Source organism: Phalacrocorax aristotelis, chromosome 2 (genome assembly GCF_949628215.1).
Source record: "Phalacrocorax aristotelis chromosome 2, bGulAri2.1, whole genome shotgun sequence".
Lineage (NCBI taxonomy): Eukaryota > Metazoa > Chordata > Aves > Suliformes > Phalacrocoracidae > Phalacrocorax > Phalacrocorax aristotelis.
The window spans coordinates 95,994,636-96,012,823 of record NC_134277.1 but is presented as its reverse complement, the minus strand read 5'-3'; the positions used below and the strand labels follow the sequence as shown (position 1 = coordinate 96,012,823).

At 41.6% G+C, this 18,188-nt stretch overlaps 1 protein-coding gene across 1 annotated transcript; it reads left to right on the top strand.

Moving 5' to 3' along the window:
- Positions 1 to 433: 433 nt before the first annotated feature.
- FRRS1L (ferric chelate reductase 1 like) lies at positions 434 to 8,675 on the top strand. The gene is made up of 5 exons (XM_075084410.1): positions 434 to 641; positions 2,408 to 2,492; positions 2,976 to 3,114; positions 6,270 to 6,516; positions 6,987 to 8,675. The coding sequence occupies exons 1-5, from the start codon at positions 434 to 436 to the stop codon at positions 7,157 to 7,159; spliced, it is 852 nt and encodes a 283-aa protein (XP_074940511.1). The 3' UTR covers positions 7,160 to 8,675.
- Positions 8,676 to 18,188: the final 9,513 nt, after the last annotated feature.

The following is an 18,188-nucleotide window of genomic DNA, read 5'->3' as shown; positions in this document are numbered from 1 at the left end:
GCCGCTGCCCCCCCGGGGGCTGCGCACCGGCCTGCGGGAGGAGGTGTCCCGGCGGCGGGGGTGGGCTGTGGGGTGCTCCCGGCGTGGGGCTGGGGGCGTGCGGCGGCCGGCCAGCGGGGAAGGCCGCCGGGCACCCCTTCTGCAGCGGTCCCGGCGGGAGGGCTCGGTGCTGCCAGGGCTTTGCCCGGGACGGGGCTGGGGGCCGCCCCGCCCACGCCCACGGTCCCCACGCACACGGCTCCCATACACCTTCCCCCCCCATCCCCGTCCCCTCACCCACCCCCGCAGCCCCTCCGGCACCGCCCGTCCCCGGGGCCGGGCCCCCCCAGCTCCCGCCCGCCGCCCGCCTCCCCTGCTCCGCCGGCGGCGGCCGCGCAGGAGCCGCTCCCGGGCGCCGCCGCCTCCCCGCCCCGCCGCCGCCACCGCCACCGCCATGGCGGTGCGGAGCCGCGGCGCTTGGCGGCGGCTGCTGCTGCTCCTGCTCCTGGCCGGCTCCGCCGCCAGCCCGGCGGAGGAGGGCGGCGGGCGGCGGGAGGCGGGCGGCGGGGAGCACGGCGAGGAGGCGGCGCGGCCTCACCACGACTCCTCGTACGGCACCTTCGCCAGCGAGTTCTACGACCTGCGCTACCTCTCCGAGGAGGGTGCGGCGGCCGGGGGCCGGCGGCGGGGCCGGGCGGGGCGCGGCGGCGCGGCGAGCCCGGGCCCGGGGTAGGGGAGGGAGGCAGGGCCGGCCCGGGCGGGTGGCGGCGGCCCGGCGGCCGGGCGGCGTTCAGCACGAAGGCCAGCGCCCGCCGCCATCTTCCGCCCGCCGCCGCCGCCGGCCCTGGCACTGCGGGGGCCCGGAGCGGGGCCGCGGGGAGCCCCGGGGGGGGCCCTGCCCGGCGGCCGGGCTGGCGCCTCGCTCCCCGCCGGGCTGCGGCGCAGGGAGACTCGCCGGGCCCGGCATTCCCCCAGGCCGGGGCCGCGGCAGGAGCCAGGGAGGGGGCCGGGGCTCCGTCCCCATCCCCCTGAGCCGGGGGGGCCGGCGGCGACCTGCTTTTCGAGGTGCGAACCCCCCGGTGAAAGGCTTTCCGGGCTGCTGACTTAAACGGAGTCCTGTTTTTTGTGGTTTTCGAAATGCCCTGTGATGTCTTAAGCGGTAAGAAATACAGTAGTCGCGCCTGGGGTTTGGTTTTTTTTGGTGGCTTTTCTGTTTTAACTTACAAGCGGCAGAATGTTCACCCCTCACTTTTGTGGCTAGGCTGCATTGAAAGCCGGTTGTTTGATACGTTTGCAAAAAAGGAAGGAACGAGAAGATTGGATGTCCTGCAACCAGTCTTTCGGTGATGCTCCGCTACGGGCTGCAGTGAAATTTTGCCAACTTTATAGGTTTATGCTGGGTAGTTTACCCAGGCCCCTGGTACAGCTAATGGAGGCTGTAATTCACAGTTTGCAGCATACTTTCCCTCTCCATCTGCATCGTCAGGAATCTAGGAAAGTGAATGAGGTCTCCCAAATGCCTAAAGTTGCATAAGTTAAATGTTTGGGGTTTTTTTTGCAGATGCTGTAAGTGCAGCGTTTATTTCCTATTCAGTGAAGCACTTTCTGAGGACTGTCTAGTTTCACAACTAGCACTTTAGTTTTCAGCTGCCTAAAGTAAAAGAACATCCTATTAAAATACTGGTGTTCATGCAACAGGCACAAACTTCTACAAGCCAAGACAGTAGAGGTCTGTTTGGAAATGTTGGCGCTTTGTCTTTGGTGTACTACCGTACCTCAGACAGGGGATTGCTCGGAGTCATAACTCTCATTGTCCGGTTCTTCTGGGTCTTCCTTCACAAGTGATTGCAGGTCATAACCGCAGGCAATTCCCTGTTTGGATACTCTCTTACCTTTTATTGCAGCGCATGTTTTATTTTACTTCTTAATGGAGGATGTATTATAAGGTCCTTTCAGTATCCTTCCCTACAGCTCAGAACCTGGTGCCCCGCATTTGTACTTCATGCTGTCATTTATAGCTAAGGAGTCAGATTTAGTTCCCTTATGGATTTCCTGAGGGGGCTAAGAGTGCACAAAGAGAGAGCTGAGTGGAGATCCCTAGTTTTAGATGACTGCACTGCTCCGTGTTCCTGCTGCCTTAAGTTAACTTTCACCCTCGGTGTAGCAAAGCCATGCTCTGGCATCCTTCTTCCTTCTTGACAAATGCAGGAAACCTGAGAAAATGTTTGTTTTCGGTTATCGGTGTTACTTTGGTACCTGGATCCAGGACTGGCTGAGTGAGGGGTTGTGTATGGGACAAAGTAGTCTCTCATCTGAACAGCTCAGTTATCAGCAGACAAAGTAAATGCTATCAGAACCCTTAATCTTTAGTATTATTGCTTTTCATTCCTTGTATTTTGTTTAGTAATGATTTATTCTGGTTGTGCAGGTTACCCTTTCCCTACTGCTCCTCCTGTGGATCCATTTGCAAAAATCAGAGTGGATGACTGTGGAAAAACCAAGGGATGCTTCAGGTCAGTCTGAGATAAGACTGCAGATACCTTTATGTTTGCAAATGCTGACTGATTGCATTGGAGGCTTTGGTAAATGTTCCATATTAATTTTAATAAATGTTTATTATTTAAGAACATACTTTGCAGTTATGGACTGTATTATTTGAGGAAACTAGATTATTTAGGGATGTTTGCCATAGTTATGGACCTACAGTTATTTCATGTTTCTTGTGTCTTCATGAAGCACTTACAAAACCAGGGCTAGGAAGGTCAACAGAGTAATACTGTTTAAGTAATACTGTACTGTTTCAATACTATACATTCTTACACTAAAAGAGTAATAATTGCAATCAATTAATGGTACTTTGTGTATAGCATACTATAACATGTTTTACTGCCGTTATACCAGAACACATTCTTTTAGCTTTTTCTTGCAGAAATGCAATTAAGTTCCATAGCAGGAAACTGCAAGGAAAAAGTACATATATTTCCAATTCCATTTAGGTACGGTAAACCAGGATGCAATGCGGAGACTTGTGACTACTTTCTAAGTTACCGTAGAATAGGAGCTGATGTTGAATTTGAGTTGAGTGCCGATACTGATGGCTGGGTGGCGGTCGGATTTTCCTCAGACAAGAAAATGGTAAGACATGTACAGTTCTTCATGTTGACAGTGTGGACACTCTTACATGCTAGGATATAAATGGTTTATATTTATCTGTCAGAAACAGAGCATACAAGGAAAAACTGACTTGTTGAAAACAAAGCACCACCGTTTGGTAGCCACCCTCGGTGCAGAAGCCAGGCCTACTGCCTCCCAGAAAACTGCTTCATCCTTCCTAGCATGTCCTTTCCCTTCTCTGAGAATTACAACAGTATTTTGGTTCAGCTCTGAATGTTATTAGCTTTTTGCCTTTTTATTAGAAAAGCCCACAGCATTAAGCCAATTCACATGGGAAGTGTCCTGTCGCACTTTTTGTCAGTGTTACTTGGACAAAAGTCACGTCAGAAACTAAACAGCAAATAATTTCATTCTTCAGTAAATCAGCTGACTTTCAGGAATATAAATATGGCTTTCACTGTTAAACTTTAGAAATCTTTTTGTTTCCTTCATACCTCTGTGTTGTTCCAGGGAAGCCACAAATGTGTGACAGAATGACTCCTGCTAATTTAAACGTACATATTCTAGAAAGCTGTCTTGTTAAAATTTCATCTTTGATCTCTCCTGGATTTTATTTGGTTTAGTTTTATGCTTATTCCTGCACTTTTTCATTCAAAAGGTTCACTTTTCATTGTGTTTCAGTGAGCAAAACAGGAGCACATACTGTGTGAACTTTAAAAAAAACCTGAGAAATAGACAACGTATGCAAAGATGTTTTGTCTGTGATCCTTGGTAAAATGTTTAGGATTAAAACGCAGTTCACAATGTAGGTGTCCGTATACAGAAATTGAGTATATAAAACAATACTGAGCCTATGTCCTAAATCACAAGTCAGAGGGAAGGACTGTTTCTTGTGCAGTTGCAAGCAGTAGTCTGAAAAAATACAGAATTTAGACATCCTGGACTAAGACCCAGAGAAAGGAATGGGAAGACTTGCACTGACTTAACAATGTTTCTGTCAGACCCAAAATGAGAAACAGAAAGAAAATCTGAGGGCAGGTGCTTTTCAGTCATTACTATGTATATTTTAATATGACTCTCTAAATCAACACAATAAAGATGGAAGTCTTCTGTGTCATAAAGAACAGTTCACGTCACAAGAAACATTTCTTTTTTTTAACGTTGTGAGGAACAGTTGTACAGCCAAATTTTGGGAAGAGTTTAGATGCCTGGAAATGCAGGCACTCAACAGGGTTTTCAAAGAAGCTTGGCACATTTAAGTATTTGGCCCCAAGCTATCAGAGATTGTGTTACCAGTTTGTAACTCTGATATACCTGCAGTAGATCCCAGGGTCCCACCACCTGCACCTCATCAGCCCCTTGGAAAGCAGGCGCTACCTTTCGTCCCAGGCACACCAAGCAGCAGGTTGGGTCTCAGCTTCTGGTAAGAAGAATAAAGTAAGTGTAAAGTAACAGGTTTTCCTTCCAAATTTTCTGCATATGTGACCTAATGCCCATCAGTCAGCTGGACTAAATCAGCTAGCATCTGTCTTTCTCTCTTGTTCCCGTGCTGACTTAATCCTTTTTCATAAGTTCCAGGATGTTTTGGTGTCCTGGGGTACAGAGGCTGTAATAGTAAAATGACGCTGGGTCACAAAAGCTTGGCTGCGAGAAGCGGGCTGTGCCCTAATCAAAATGGTGTGGCCTGGATAGCTACAGAAGTTCAGGGGGAAAAAAATGTATTTTGTATCCTCAATATTTTTTTTATTTTTTTAAAGTCCTATGACCTATTTCTTTGTCTCAAATAACACTAAGATTTTCCACTTGCAGGCTTTTGTGCCTAGGTAGGATTTGGTAATGTTATTCTATTAATTGAGATTCAGAATGCTTTTTTCTTTCTTAATAGACTTAGGAACTTAAGAACAAAGGATTTTTGCCCAGATGTATAAAAATTAATCTTGGACAATAAGTTATGGAGAGCAAGGATAGGCTCAAGACAGAAGCTGGAAAGGTTGCCTGCAGCAGCACTGAGGTGCAGGAACTGTTCATGCATGTCTTTTACCTAGCTGTCCCCTTTGTCCCTCAGTTTCGGCACATCTTTTACAAATCCACATAGCAATATTCCAGAGGGCTGAACTGCATCTTTTTCTCTCCTTTCCCTATAACAAAGAACTTGGAGATGATCACACTAGCAAGCAACCAGCATGACATATCAGAAAGATTAGTGCTGGAGAAGTAGGACCTGTATTTAATATGGCACCAATACCTGTGGCAGTGGTGTTCAGTAAAATGCCATTCATCCAGCTTGCACAGTGTTTTAATGGCTCTAGATACTAAGGCTTCTATGAGGTAGTACTCCTAAAATTAATGCTAACCCCTGAGTGACACCGTGCTCTACCTCTTTGGCAGTGACCTTGCGTAACTCTTCTAGCAACTGGTTTAGTATTTCTATGAATGACCTCTACAGACAATTGTCTCACACTTCCTTCTCTCCTTTGTTTCTTTGCTTGGCTGTAATGCTTGGTGGCTGTTTATACTACATGAAGCAGCACATACTGATCACTGTTTTCTTGTATCTTACGGTGTTCTGTATTCTGTTACTGCATGCTGCACATTTTTCATTTTCTCTTAAGAGATACAAGAAGCGATGTTCCCTTAAGTGAACATGAGAAAAGATTAGGAAAAACAGACTGGAATTTATGCTATTGTTTGCCCAGATTTAGTAGATTAATCTCCTCTATTTTACCAAGTTTTATTGGATTTCCATCCACGAATTGATGCAGTGGGTTTTGCGCACATCAAGGATTCAAGACCGCCAGTGTTTATGGTGCAGGATCCCAGAACTTCACAAATTGCAAAAGAAAACAGCCTTCCACTGATCGATTAATTGTGTGATGTCAGGGTGATATCATGTCTTACAAATATGTTAGGTATGTTAGGTAAAATAACTCTTAGAAAGATCCAGAAGAGAATTCAGAGATAGTAAGGGTAAGTGAATATTGCTATCCACTTTGTGCTGTCCAAGCTGGTTGAAGACACGTGGTTAGGGAAACAAGTATTTGTGCGTATGTAACTTAGAAAGAAGGAATGGAGCCCCAGGTCTTGATTAGTTTTAACAATTACATTTATATACCTAAATGAGGAGATGCTTTGTGACACTTTTGTTTTCCTTCTACCAATACGTTTTTACTGTGTAGGGAGGAGATGATGTCATGGCTTGTGTTCATGATGATAACGGGAGAGTCCGAATTCAGCACTTCTATAATGTCGGTCAGTGGGCTAAAGAAATCCAGAGAAATCCTGCTAGAGATGAAGAAGGAGTTTTTGAAAACAATCGTGTGACGTGTCGATTCAAGCGTCCTGTATATGTTCCCCGAGAAGAAACCATTGTAGATCTGCACTTGAGTTGGTACTATCTGTTTGCTTGGGGTCCAGCAATTCAGGGTAAGTTGATTTCCGTGCTTCTGACAGAACTGGGTGCCAAAATTGATAAATGTCTTTCAATTACAGTATTTGTACCAGACCCCCCCTTTTTTAAAATGAACTAAAATTCTGGCAGCATGAGGCTTAAAACAGATAAAAAGGGAGACAAAACAAATAACAGTCCTACCTGTTGTTTTTTCTTCGCTATGTGGTTATTATTCCCACTCCCCAAAAAGAAGTTTAGGTAAGGATACTTCACAACGAGAAGTTCTGAGTTCCTTTGAAGGATGTTTATTGTTTACTTGAATTTTGTTTCTTTTGTTCAGAAGTTTAATTTCAGAAAGCAGAGAAACGACCCTACTCACTGGCAGTGTAATATTGCATGCTCCTGTAGATCTGAAAATTACTTGGCTTTCTACCTGTTTTTCTATAAGAGTTACAGAAAAAAAAATGCATCTGATGTTATTTCTTTCTGCCCTTACCTATTAAAGGTTCTATAACTCGTCATGATATAGACTCACCACCCGTATCAGAGCGTGTTGTCAGTATTTACAAGTATGAAGATATTTTCATGCCATCAGCTGCCTATCAGACCTTCTCTTCTCCATTCTGCTTGCTCCTCATTGTTGCACTGACCTTCTATTTATTGATGGGAACCCCGTGACTGATGGAAAATAGCAAGAATTTGTCAGTGGAAGTTTCTCAGGATGGACTGCTATGCGGATGGACAATGCGTTTTTCTATTGGAATTTATATCACACCACCATCATCATCTAGCTGCTTCTGAACATAGTTAGCTTCTCAGAAGAATGAAGTAACCACCTTCTTTGAGTGGCGGAGTGGTGACAAATCATTTAAGAATAATCAGTGAACACATAGGAGAATACTTTCAGTGTTGTGAATACTTGCTTAAAGAAATGGAGACTTTTGTAAAATCAATGTGCGTGCGTGTGTATGTGTGCTTGGGAGAGGTGTCTGTATGTGTGTTTAGGTGAATTTAGGTGATGGACATCTTATCAAATAACAAAATTGCCTTCCAAATTGCTCCCAAAAAGCAAATTTGGGAAAACATTATAATGCTGTTTGGTAGTTCTGGTGCAGACGGCACTGCTCCACGTGCAGTTTCTGAACTTAAGACGAGGATACCCACACAGCGGTATAAAACCTGCCCTTCAGTAATGGACAGTTCTCCCAGATTTTTTTTATATTTGTCAAGGTTTACTTGCTCTGATACTTTCCAAAACTAAACTTGCATAATCAAACATTAACATGATTTTTTTTCAATGGAAAAGAGGTGATGAATATCTTTGTAACAATAGCATTTCAACAGCCTTCTTGAAAGAAGTGGCTACTTCTTTTATGAGTGAGATATAAAGTTACTTAAACAAGAGGAAGGGAGAATATAGTAGTGTAAATTCTCCATGTATAGGAAAAACAGATGTAAAATATAGAGAATATAAAAGTTCCCAACAAGCCATAGGATGTCCTCCCAATATATTAAATCATTTTTTCTCTTTTTGTGAAAAAAAAAACAACAACCCAGTAATATTGCTGACATGTAAATATGTTTTTAAGCAGTTGTGTAGTGGTATGAAGTAATCTGTTTTTCTGTGTTGTATGCCTGTATATCCCATTCATGTTAAAGATTAATATGGGCAGCTGGTGTTAACTTACAAGGAAATGGAAATATAACTGAGATTACTTGTAAGGAAAGGTAGGGATTAATAAGAGCGGTATCTTAATGTCATCAAACCATTGCTAGAATGTAGTTACTGTGGAAAAAGGTGAGCTAAAGAGGAAATACATCAGATATTTTTTATCACCAATAAATATTACAAAGATGAGTGCTAAATATTACCGAAATGGAAAGTGTCAAAAGGTATTTATGAGCCACAGAGTATTATGAAAAGCTTTGATTTCTTGTGGAGAATTTCTGTTCTTCACATAACAGGAAGTGTATGACACATATACGTGTAGTAGTCAAATGTGCTTAGGTAAGGCTGCTCATTCACCTCCCAACTTGCATTAGAATTCTGTATAAGTAGAATTAAAATTTGAATTGTGCCAAAGTTCTATCTAATATGGTACGCCTGAGGACTCTGTAACATAGGATCTGGTAAAGTATGTGGTGGACCTTATTTCTATTTTCATTGCTGCATAGAGTAAAAAGATTAACTAGCTTTGCTGGGTTTGCATCATTATTCACAGACTGAAGTTTGTAGACTAATTTTTTAGGCTCAGCATTCTTCAAATCTATGCTTAAAGCATATTAATTAGGTTTGAAGAGGGATTTATCTCCATCACAAACGCTTTATCCCTATTTCAAAAGAAAGATTGCTTAGTAATATATATTTTCATTGATGCCTTTTAAGAATTTGTTCACTTAAAATTGCTGGACTAGAGTTCAGCAGGGGGAAGAGAAATTTGGAATGAAGCAAACTTTAAAAGTGTATATAGTAGCTTTATTTAGTATCAGTAACTTCTCTCGAGTTGGATAACCTACTCATCGTCTGATGAAAGACATGGTGAGCACCACCTAATACGGAAGGTCCACTTTGATCCCTGATGGCTGTAAAATTTAGCCTTAAGATTGGCTGAAGCGGAGAGCTGAAGCCTTGGATAATGAGTTTTACATTCAGCAACCAGGTGAAGTGAAGAAATCATTAGGGGAAATTCTTTCTCCTCTGTGCTAATTTGTAGGTAGCTGAGGTAGGTAGTGCAGCTCCTTCTCAGAGATCGCAGCTATTTAAAGTAGCCTCAGGGGTGCTTTAGTTTATGGCCTTGTATTTACTGGGTTAGTTTCAGGTATTTACCTGATTACCCACTAAAGGGCTAATCTAATAACTGAAAGGTACTGAAGTAGGATAGAAACCCATTTTGGCTTCTTGTTTCTTTTTTAATACACTGCTGGATTTCTGATAGCCTGGCTGGACCCAGGTGCAGGGGTATGATGATGATGATAATAATACCAAGGTAAATGTGTAACACTCGTAGAGCTGCTTTCCACTTACATGGAGTCAGATGGGGTTTAAAGCTGGGGCTCTGAAACAACCGCAAATTCAGAGCAGAGGCAGATGGGCTTAAGGACATGCCTGCTGTAAAGTGTAAACTGCTTCAGTCTTCAGCTGTACCCATGTTGTCAATCAGGGTGAAAAATACTCTTTTTTTCCCCCCCCCGCTCCTTTTTCAGTTTACTTGTCAGTGTGCTGTCTGGTGTTTTTGTCACTGTATTCTTCTCTTGTTAGAGTGTTAGCAGAAGCATGCACCTCTACAAAAACTTTCAAGTTTCAAAGTACTTAATAAGCACTAATTAAGTATTTCTAATCAAATGGGAGGAAGTAAATAGCCCACAATGAGCAGTGAAACAATCTGTTCTTTGGCATTTCAACTAATGGTTGAGTTTAGCACTGAGTTTGTCAGCAGATATGAGATTCAAGTTGACAAACATAGAAGGTAAAAGTTTTTAGAAATTACTAGTTGGGATGAAATACGAGGGAAACAAGGCCATGAGAGAAATGAAAGGGCACTAACTCAGTGTTATTTACCTTTGCATGATACTTGGTAAGTCTTAATGTTTGAGTGGACGTAGTAACTTGTCATGGAAGGTATTTTGGTTTTTATGTGGTTTGGTTTTTTTATTCTTTTTAATATTGAAAAGCAGGATTGATCCCTGTTATATGAAATTACTGCAAAGTAATTTTCTTCAAAGTAATTTTTAAGTGATTATGGCATTTCAGGTAGTTTTGGGGATTTTTCTAATTAGCAGGTATTGCCACAAACGAGGGGAAGAGGTCTCCTTTGGAAAAGGAGGCAGACATTTCCTTCTCCAAATCAAGCAATTTTTAGTTTCTTTATGGTGACTACTAGCAAGCAGCTGTTAAAGAACGCATTTCCAAAGTGTTTTTATTCTGAGAATTACTGGTTGCGGGGTGACCTAATACAGAGGCATAGAGTTTAAAAGGGGCATGTTTAGAGTATTGGTGTCCTTTGGAAATTTAACTTTGATTATTAATTAGAAAGATAGGACTGGCAAAGGCATGAATTAACGTCCTTGAATATGTTCTTTCCATGCAGAACAAAATTCAGTTGTGACCATTGCCACACCAATTGTGAATCACATTATCACCCTCTGCTCACTCTAGAATGCTTTATATTTAAAGTTTGTAAGTTGGTTGGAAGAGAAATCAGCTGCTTATATTTGTGTCAGTGCCTATTGAAAAGGGACCTCTTTTTTTGACTGTAGTGTCTGACAGATACCCTGCTACAAATAATAAGCTAGGCCTGAAATGACATTAATAATAAGAAGGATAGGGAAGGGAGAGAAATAAGTGGAGAGGACGTGCTTTGGAAAGTAATTTTTTTTTCTTCACTGGAATAAAATAATTATGTGTATTTGTATGTATATGTGAGATACTCCTACATGCTAATTGATTTCCCCAAAAAAAGCCTAGCTGATTTGATAATATCATTGGATACAGGGTGATGCTTTCTTCACAGTTCTGTTGTTATAAGGGAAGTACTCTCGTTTTGAAAGAAAACATATTGATGAGAAAAGTTTTAAATCCCTCTGTGGCCTTCTTGATTATTTTCTTGCCATCCAAGTATTGCAAAACCAAACACTTGTGGCCGCCCTAGTCTGAGGAAACTCCCAGATTGGGTTAAAAGTTGTCAAAACTGTGTTTGGCACTGACCTTCCCAGCCTTCAACACAGGGATTAGAGAATGACTGGAGCGCGGTGTACATCAGCAAACCCGGGCAGCGGTTTTGAAGTTTGCTTTAAGGCACCACAACCTGGGTCTGCGCCAGGAAGAGCCCTGCAGCTGCCTCCATGTACTCAATGGCTACTGCAAAACAGAAATAACAAACAGCACAACCCATCCTACACCAAATCCCTTAAATGTGCGTATCTTCTTTTGCTAAACTGTGGATGGTGTTCTTACTGTGAGTATTAATGTCTAGTCCTCCTCCGAAAAGTACTGTGCTCACTGTCGCTAGCCTATGTCCTGTCCCCGTTTCCACAGGTGCCTTATGCTATTTAGGGAGAGGATCCTGAGAAGACTTAGGCCAGCTGTGAAGAGGAGTTAGTGGGTAAGGAGGGCTGACACACAGCTGTCTTTGTGATTATCGAGGTCACAATTAGAAATCTGTGTCATTGATGATACTCCAGTTATCTGTAAGTAAATGACTGCTAGAAGTTTAAGGGAAGATGCAGGTCTCCCTATTTTTTGTCTGTCTTCTTACTTTCCCATCCACCCAGTGCACGAGACATTTACAAAAAAGCAAATTATTCCCTTTTTAGATAACAAGACTTCCTGTTTGGCCTTTTTGACCTCTCTGGGGCCACTGGAAGTTTGCACCATGCTTTACTCTAGAGGCAGAATTAAAGCTTATACACAAACTTCGTAACTTTTATTAGCACTTAAATTGCATGTTGTGACGCCTTTGTTTGCCACACTGATGTGTAGCAGTACTTTTTTGCTTTTTATTTAATATCTCCAACTAGTTTCCCCAAAGAAAAGTACTCAGTAATAGCTTTAGGAGAAGGAAACGTACCTCATGTGATTACAGAACTATGACGAAAGGTCTAGTAGCACTTGTTTTCAGAGCCAATTATTGTAAGAGTGCTAATATTTTATATAAAAGTATAACTTGGTATAGAGCCTTAGATTTATGATAGAATTAGAAACAGGTTTAAATATTACAGTAGTTTTTGTGCTTCATGGGGCTGTGTATGTGCATAGCTTGCATGAATTGGCATCCTCCGTTTCAGCCCTGACCCCACAGCGTGTAATGAACGGATGAAGCAGTCCGCTTGAATGCGGTACAGTGAGACGTAGGTGACCTCAGAACAGTTTGGGATAAAAGAGTGAAGAGACTGGTAGTAAGGCTGAATGACAAGGGCTAAGAGTTTTGGTACACTTCCTGTTTTTGCAAGAGTTTACGTGTGGCAGAGCACGTCTGGCGCCCTTCATCACAAGCAGATACTACTTAATGTGAGTGGAACGAACAGAGTCTGACTTTAATGAGAACGTAGCTTTTATGCAGGCCCTAGCTGTGTAAGGGCTGATGTGGGCACAAGGTCAGACTATGCCTCGAGATGCACAGTCAAACTCCAAGATAAGAGCTAGAGGCTTGGTCTTGCCTTCAGAGGTATGAAAACCTGTCAAGTCCCTGTAGGCAGTGGAGGCAGTCGGCTGCTGCGTAAGTGCCTGCTCACTGTCCATTTTACAGACTACTGCTGCAGCAGTTGGAGTATCAAAAGATGGAGGCTCTACATCTTTTCTTAACAGCTTTCACTGCACATTGCTTATTTCCCTAATTAAAATTTCATTATCAGTATTTCTGTAGCAGTGTGTTAGGGCTTCATGCAGCTCTCCCACAGCCTGCCCAGCACAGATATGGATCTAACTGGAAGGTGTTAAAGAAAATCTTAATTTCCTGAGTACAAAAATTAATCAAAAGAAAATAATTTGTATTTAGTGACCATACGTCAACTTTTCACATCTCTTTTTTTTTTTTTTGTATCTAGTTATTTCTGTGCAATTTGTATGGCAAGGTGTCTGATTTTTGCAGATACAGAGTAAGATCTAGGTAAACATTTTCTAAACCTGTTTTATTAGTATGAAATAACCTCTTAGGTAACTTTCTTTTTAATATTTTTTTTTTAATTTTTACAGTGGGTTTGGTGAAATTATGTATGCTTGATCTTGGTTATTTAACTTATCTAATTTGGGCTCAGTGAGGCAAAACCAGTGTAATTTTGAAATGTCAAGGAGGACGTGTGCAGCTTGTGGAGCTGATAGGTGTGAAAAAGCAGACTGAAAAGGCATTACTTTCTCTGAAAATCTGATTTGAATTGGCAATAGCGATGAATCTGCCATGGGAAAGGGGCAGATTTTTTCTTTTCTTGGGTTGCTAAGTAGTTTGAATCGCACTGATAGAATCATAGAATATATCAAGCTGGAAGGGACCCGTAAGGGTCATTGAGTCCAACTCCCTGCTCCTCACAGGTCTGCCCAAAACTAAATCATATGACTAAGAGCATCCTCTAGGCACTCCTTGAACTCTGACATGCTTGGTGCCACGATCGCTTCCCTGGGGAGCCTGTTCCAGTGACTGACCACCCTCTTGGTGAAAAACCTTTTCCTAATGTCCCATCTGAACTTCCCCTGATGCACCTTCACAGTCATTCACAACTGTTGCTTTTGCCCTATTTCTGTGTTTCTTATCTAAGTAGGAATGTTCTTTCAAACCAACGTGATGTTTGAATACGTGCAGGACTTCACAGCCTGTATTTTAGGACAGCTGCTGCTTCGTATCAGCTACTTTTGATCTGCAACTAGAGGCTACTTAGGAATGTCCTTACAAGGTGAACTTTTATATGGTGCTTTTAAGCTTTCTCTAAAGGTGTTGTGCTCTTTATAGACTAGAGCGTTACAGAATTACCTGGTAGCAGAGCTTTTCTGAGCTGTTTCTAAATGATACTTACCTGAATTCATGTTTACATTTTTAAAGAAGTAATTGGATGTTTCAAAACTGTGGAGCAGCTGCAAATCTTTTATGGCTCCAGTGCCTACTCAGGGCAGTGAGCATTTCATTGCAGCTAGTGATTGCAATGTGTTGCCTAATTTAGTTTCACATCACTCTCAAGCTTGACATAATTCAGTTCAATTTCATAAGATGGTATTAGTAGAAGACTAAATAAAGGAACAATTCACTTAGGTTGTGTGCCAAAGAACAAAAATATTCTTGCTGATTTTTCACAACAGTGATCTGCAAAGTTTAGATTAATGAAAAATATTCTTCCCAGGGTTAATATTTAGGCAATGTAAATTTGCTGAAGGTATTTTTTGTGTGTGTCTAAGTCTGAGAATTAGACAAGAGAGTTTAAAAAAAAAAGGGTAGACTCTGCTCTGGAGGTAAAAAAAGACAAAACACAGAATCCTACATGTTCCCTGACTCCTAGCTGATCTTTTTTGGGGGGCAGAGTGATCCAGAAGGGTATATAGAAACCTGAGATATTACCTGCTAGGGTATTATGTCTTCAGTTTTTATATACTAACCTTTTGTCACCTCCTTTGGTACAAAATCAGCCTCACATTAATGTTTTTACAGTATATATTTACATTTTTGTTCCAAACAAGATGAAACAAGTTCAATAGTGAATTGAACTCAATTCAATTGACTGAGTTCAAAAGTCAAGTTCAAAGTTCAATAAGTCAGGAAAATATTGTTGTATAGAGCATTAGGATAATAGGAAAGGAAGCACATATTTAAACCTAGCAGGAAAAAATCTTATTTAAGTACAAAATATGATATCTGTTTACGAAATATTGGACTGCTCACATATAAAGCAATGATTTCTTTTTCAGTTTTTCCACAGTTGGTGGTATGAAACAAGTGATAAAAAATGAAATAGAAAAAATTACCACAACAGATTTTCTCTGAAGCTGGAAGTATCATTCAAGTCTTGATGCAGATAGTCAAAGATGAAATTCCAAACCTATTAACTAATATAAAAAAATGAAGTGGTGGGACCCTGGTATTTGTGTGCGATGTTCCCAGCCTTTCTTTAGGCAGATATGTTTTGTTAGCATATTTGAAGCACCATGCGTTCTGCTTAGGTTAGAACAGATGCCTGGTATGCTTTGGTATTTCTGATTCATATATCCTGAGGTCTGGTTTCCTTTAACCTCTTTGCAGGTAAGCAGGCTGTCGTTAACTATGTTAACGCTGCCACTTTGTTTTGTATTACATGAAGTGTAATGGTTGAACCTGAAATGTCATCTTTACCTTTTGACTTTGTTCAGCATCCTCAAGACTAATACATAGATGAAACTTACAAATAAGCAACCTGTAACTATAGTGCTAAGTGGTGTTCTGCATTCTTTATGCTTGACTCTGTTCTGGCATCCATGTCAAGTCAGTGAGCATTTGGTCTGGTAGGAGTGCAGAACTGGGGTTTTGTAGTCCAGAAGTAATCATCAAACTTCTTTGTATTCATGCACTTGTCTTTTCAGAAAGCACTGACTGAATACATAAGGAAATTATGGTGACCTATGGGACTACTTTACAATCAGTGCATGCCCTAAAATACTGCTTTGTAACATCTGTTTTATACTAAATGTTGGTGTTCAAGTGAGCCTTGTTAGTTATTTGACAGTGACAGACAAAAATATTTATAAACCTGTTATAATAAATGAATTTTTAGTCTAAGAAAATGTGTGGTGTGGCATTTATAAAAGGGTAAAAAGGTCTCTGTGAGGCTAAAGAAGTCTCTGCTGCTGCCCTGTGTTAACAATTCCTCCCTGTGCCATGGGCTTGAATTTATTACCCTGAGTAATTCCATTTAAGTCAGTGAGGCTGGTCACAGTAGCAAATAAATAAAAGGGGGGGTGGTGGTGCTTTTTTTTTTTTCTTTTTCACTATCAGAATCACAGTGAAGCTGTAAATAGATGTAATCACCTGTAATTTAGCAAAGTATTAACCCAACTGTCACTTACTTATAGTAAGTAGAATGTAGATGTTCCTGTGGTGACCTCTGTGCTGTGTTTTTGTAACCTATTTGATGCAGCTATAATCAAGTTGCCAATATTACAAATTTGGGTGCTCCTTATCTACTGTCATCACTGCCCCACTTCTTGGCCAGACAGAGCATTTTGTGAAGCAGTTGGAACAGGCTTTTGCAGAAAAGAAGATGATGCAATTGTATCAGATTGGGAACAGAGAGGAGGAACTCCCATAATACTCTGCAAGCAAAAGGAGCTGTAGAAGTCACTCAAACAGGGATGCTTCAGTTTCTGAGATCTCTCAGGTTTGAGCAGGTATTTCAGCACCTTGCTGGTGGACTGAGAAGAAGAGTTGGCTCAAGGCACCAAGAAATGTATTGCTTTTATACTGTGTGCTCTGTTTGTTGTGTTTGTGGTGTTGCTACCCTGTAGTTGAAGGCTGCAAGAAAGGATGGGTCTCGTCTGTCAGCCAGTTGTGCACCGTCGGAGTGATCATGATCAATGGAGGCCTTAAATATACTCAGTAGAGGGTCTTAAATTATATTCTGTTTGTGCTATGTAACCTTTGATGGATTGGTAAGGCATTTTGACACAAACCTGATGAGGCCAAAATGTTCTTCTGTTACTCAGATCTCTCTATATCCAACTCTTGTTCCATGCACACAGCTGCTGTGTGGGCTAATCCTGCATGGCAGTGCTCTGGATTTTGTTCATCCCAAGGTGTTATTGGTGCTGTGTTTTGCATGCTGACCCATGGAGTGAATGGCTTTGTGCTGGTGCTGTTGACTTCGCTGCCTTATGACCATGCACTTCATCCCCCTTCTTAACTGAACAAGATTGATAGCCTTCTCCATAAATCATTCAAGTATAGCGCTGCTGACAATCCCATATACTTTAACAGAGGTATTGCACAAAGTTGTTTCTGCAGTAAAGTCAGTCACTGCTATAATCACTGGGTACAACCAAAGCCAGTGTTCCCACGAGCTGTTTTTCATTATCTTTTTATCACTGTTTTGTAAATGACATTTAGTTTGGAGTGAATCTCATCTCAGCAGTCGATCTGCATAAAAGATTAATTTTTTCTTTAGCCCAAAATATAAGGCTGTGTACCGATGACCTAAAGACACAAAGTTTATATCTTAATGATGAACATTAAAGATTGGTTGGTTTTGGTTTTTTTTTTTTTTTCCTTTGGTCCTGCTACCATTGAAACTATAGAGTAGTTTATGTTGAGTGTCACTCATCTGAAGAGGGCATTACTTTGTCATTAAACTGAGGTGAATTAATGAAGTGAGATTAACCTCAACCAAATGTTCACAAGTGTTCAGTAACACAGGTTCAAGCAAAGGCTCTCAGGCAGAGGTAGGTAGTTTCTAAATACGCAGGCCAGTGCTGACACCTTGTGGCTTTGTTACTGAGTTATCTCATAGTTTCATATGGCTATTTCAGGTACAAATCATGATTAACTCGGTGTTGCCAGTGTTGTATGTCCCTCTGCTTCATGGCCGCCTCAGTACCCAGTACTTTAGTATCACATGTAAGACCGCTTGTAACTTTGGGCTGTGCTGGCTGCACATTGAGTGAATAAGAACTATGGGTGTCTTGAAGGGGACTCAAAAAGCTTCAGTTCAGCGCACAAAATCATGGGTGCTAGTGCAGCAGCAGACAGAAGTTACAAGCTTCTCTCTTACTAGTTAATACCTCATTTTATATTTCCCTATAGGTAAGAGGGCACCGAGGACTATCACTGCTTTGCACATGTGTACTTATAGGCACATATGTGTTTTCTACATTGACACAAAAGCATTCCTTTGCTGCCCTCTTCACCCTTGGACAATTACTAATAGTAAAATAAATCCAAAGGGATTGTTGGAGAATTTCTGGTAGCGTAGACCCTGAGGAGCACTACTTATCTATGGCCATAAAAATGCCTAAACCACAATGTATGAGTGCAATTTATACTTAAATGGGCACCTATTCTAAAAATCACATAACTTTTCAAATCTTAAGCAAAACCAGCTGTTAAGGCTACAGTCGCTGTTTGAGACCTGTTGTGGAATTAACTCTTCAGAGCTTGAGGTGTGTCTTGCGAAGATCACACACCCTCCCTCAGCTGTCACCTCAGAGATTGTTTTCTGATGTTTATGGTCACGTTCCTGTTCTTAAGCGGTTATGTTGTGGTAA

Excerpts from the sequence above, each read along its gene's own strand:
- FRRS1L (XM_075084410.1), top strand. The coding sequence starts at position 434 with ATGGCGGTGCGGAGCCGCGGCGCTTGGCGGCGGCTGCTGCTGCTCCTG. Across the intron at positions 642-2,407 it reads GCGCTACCTCTCCGAGGAGG|GTTACCCTTTCCCTACTGCT; the intron begins GTGCGGCGGCCG and ends CTGGTTGTGCAG. Across the intron at positions 2,493-2,975 it reads AAAACCAAGGGATGCTTCAG|GTACGGTAAACCAGGATGCA; the intron begins GTCAGTCTGAGA and ends AATTCCATTTAG.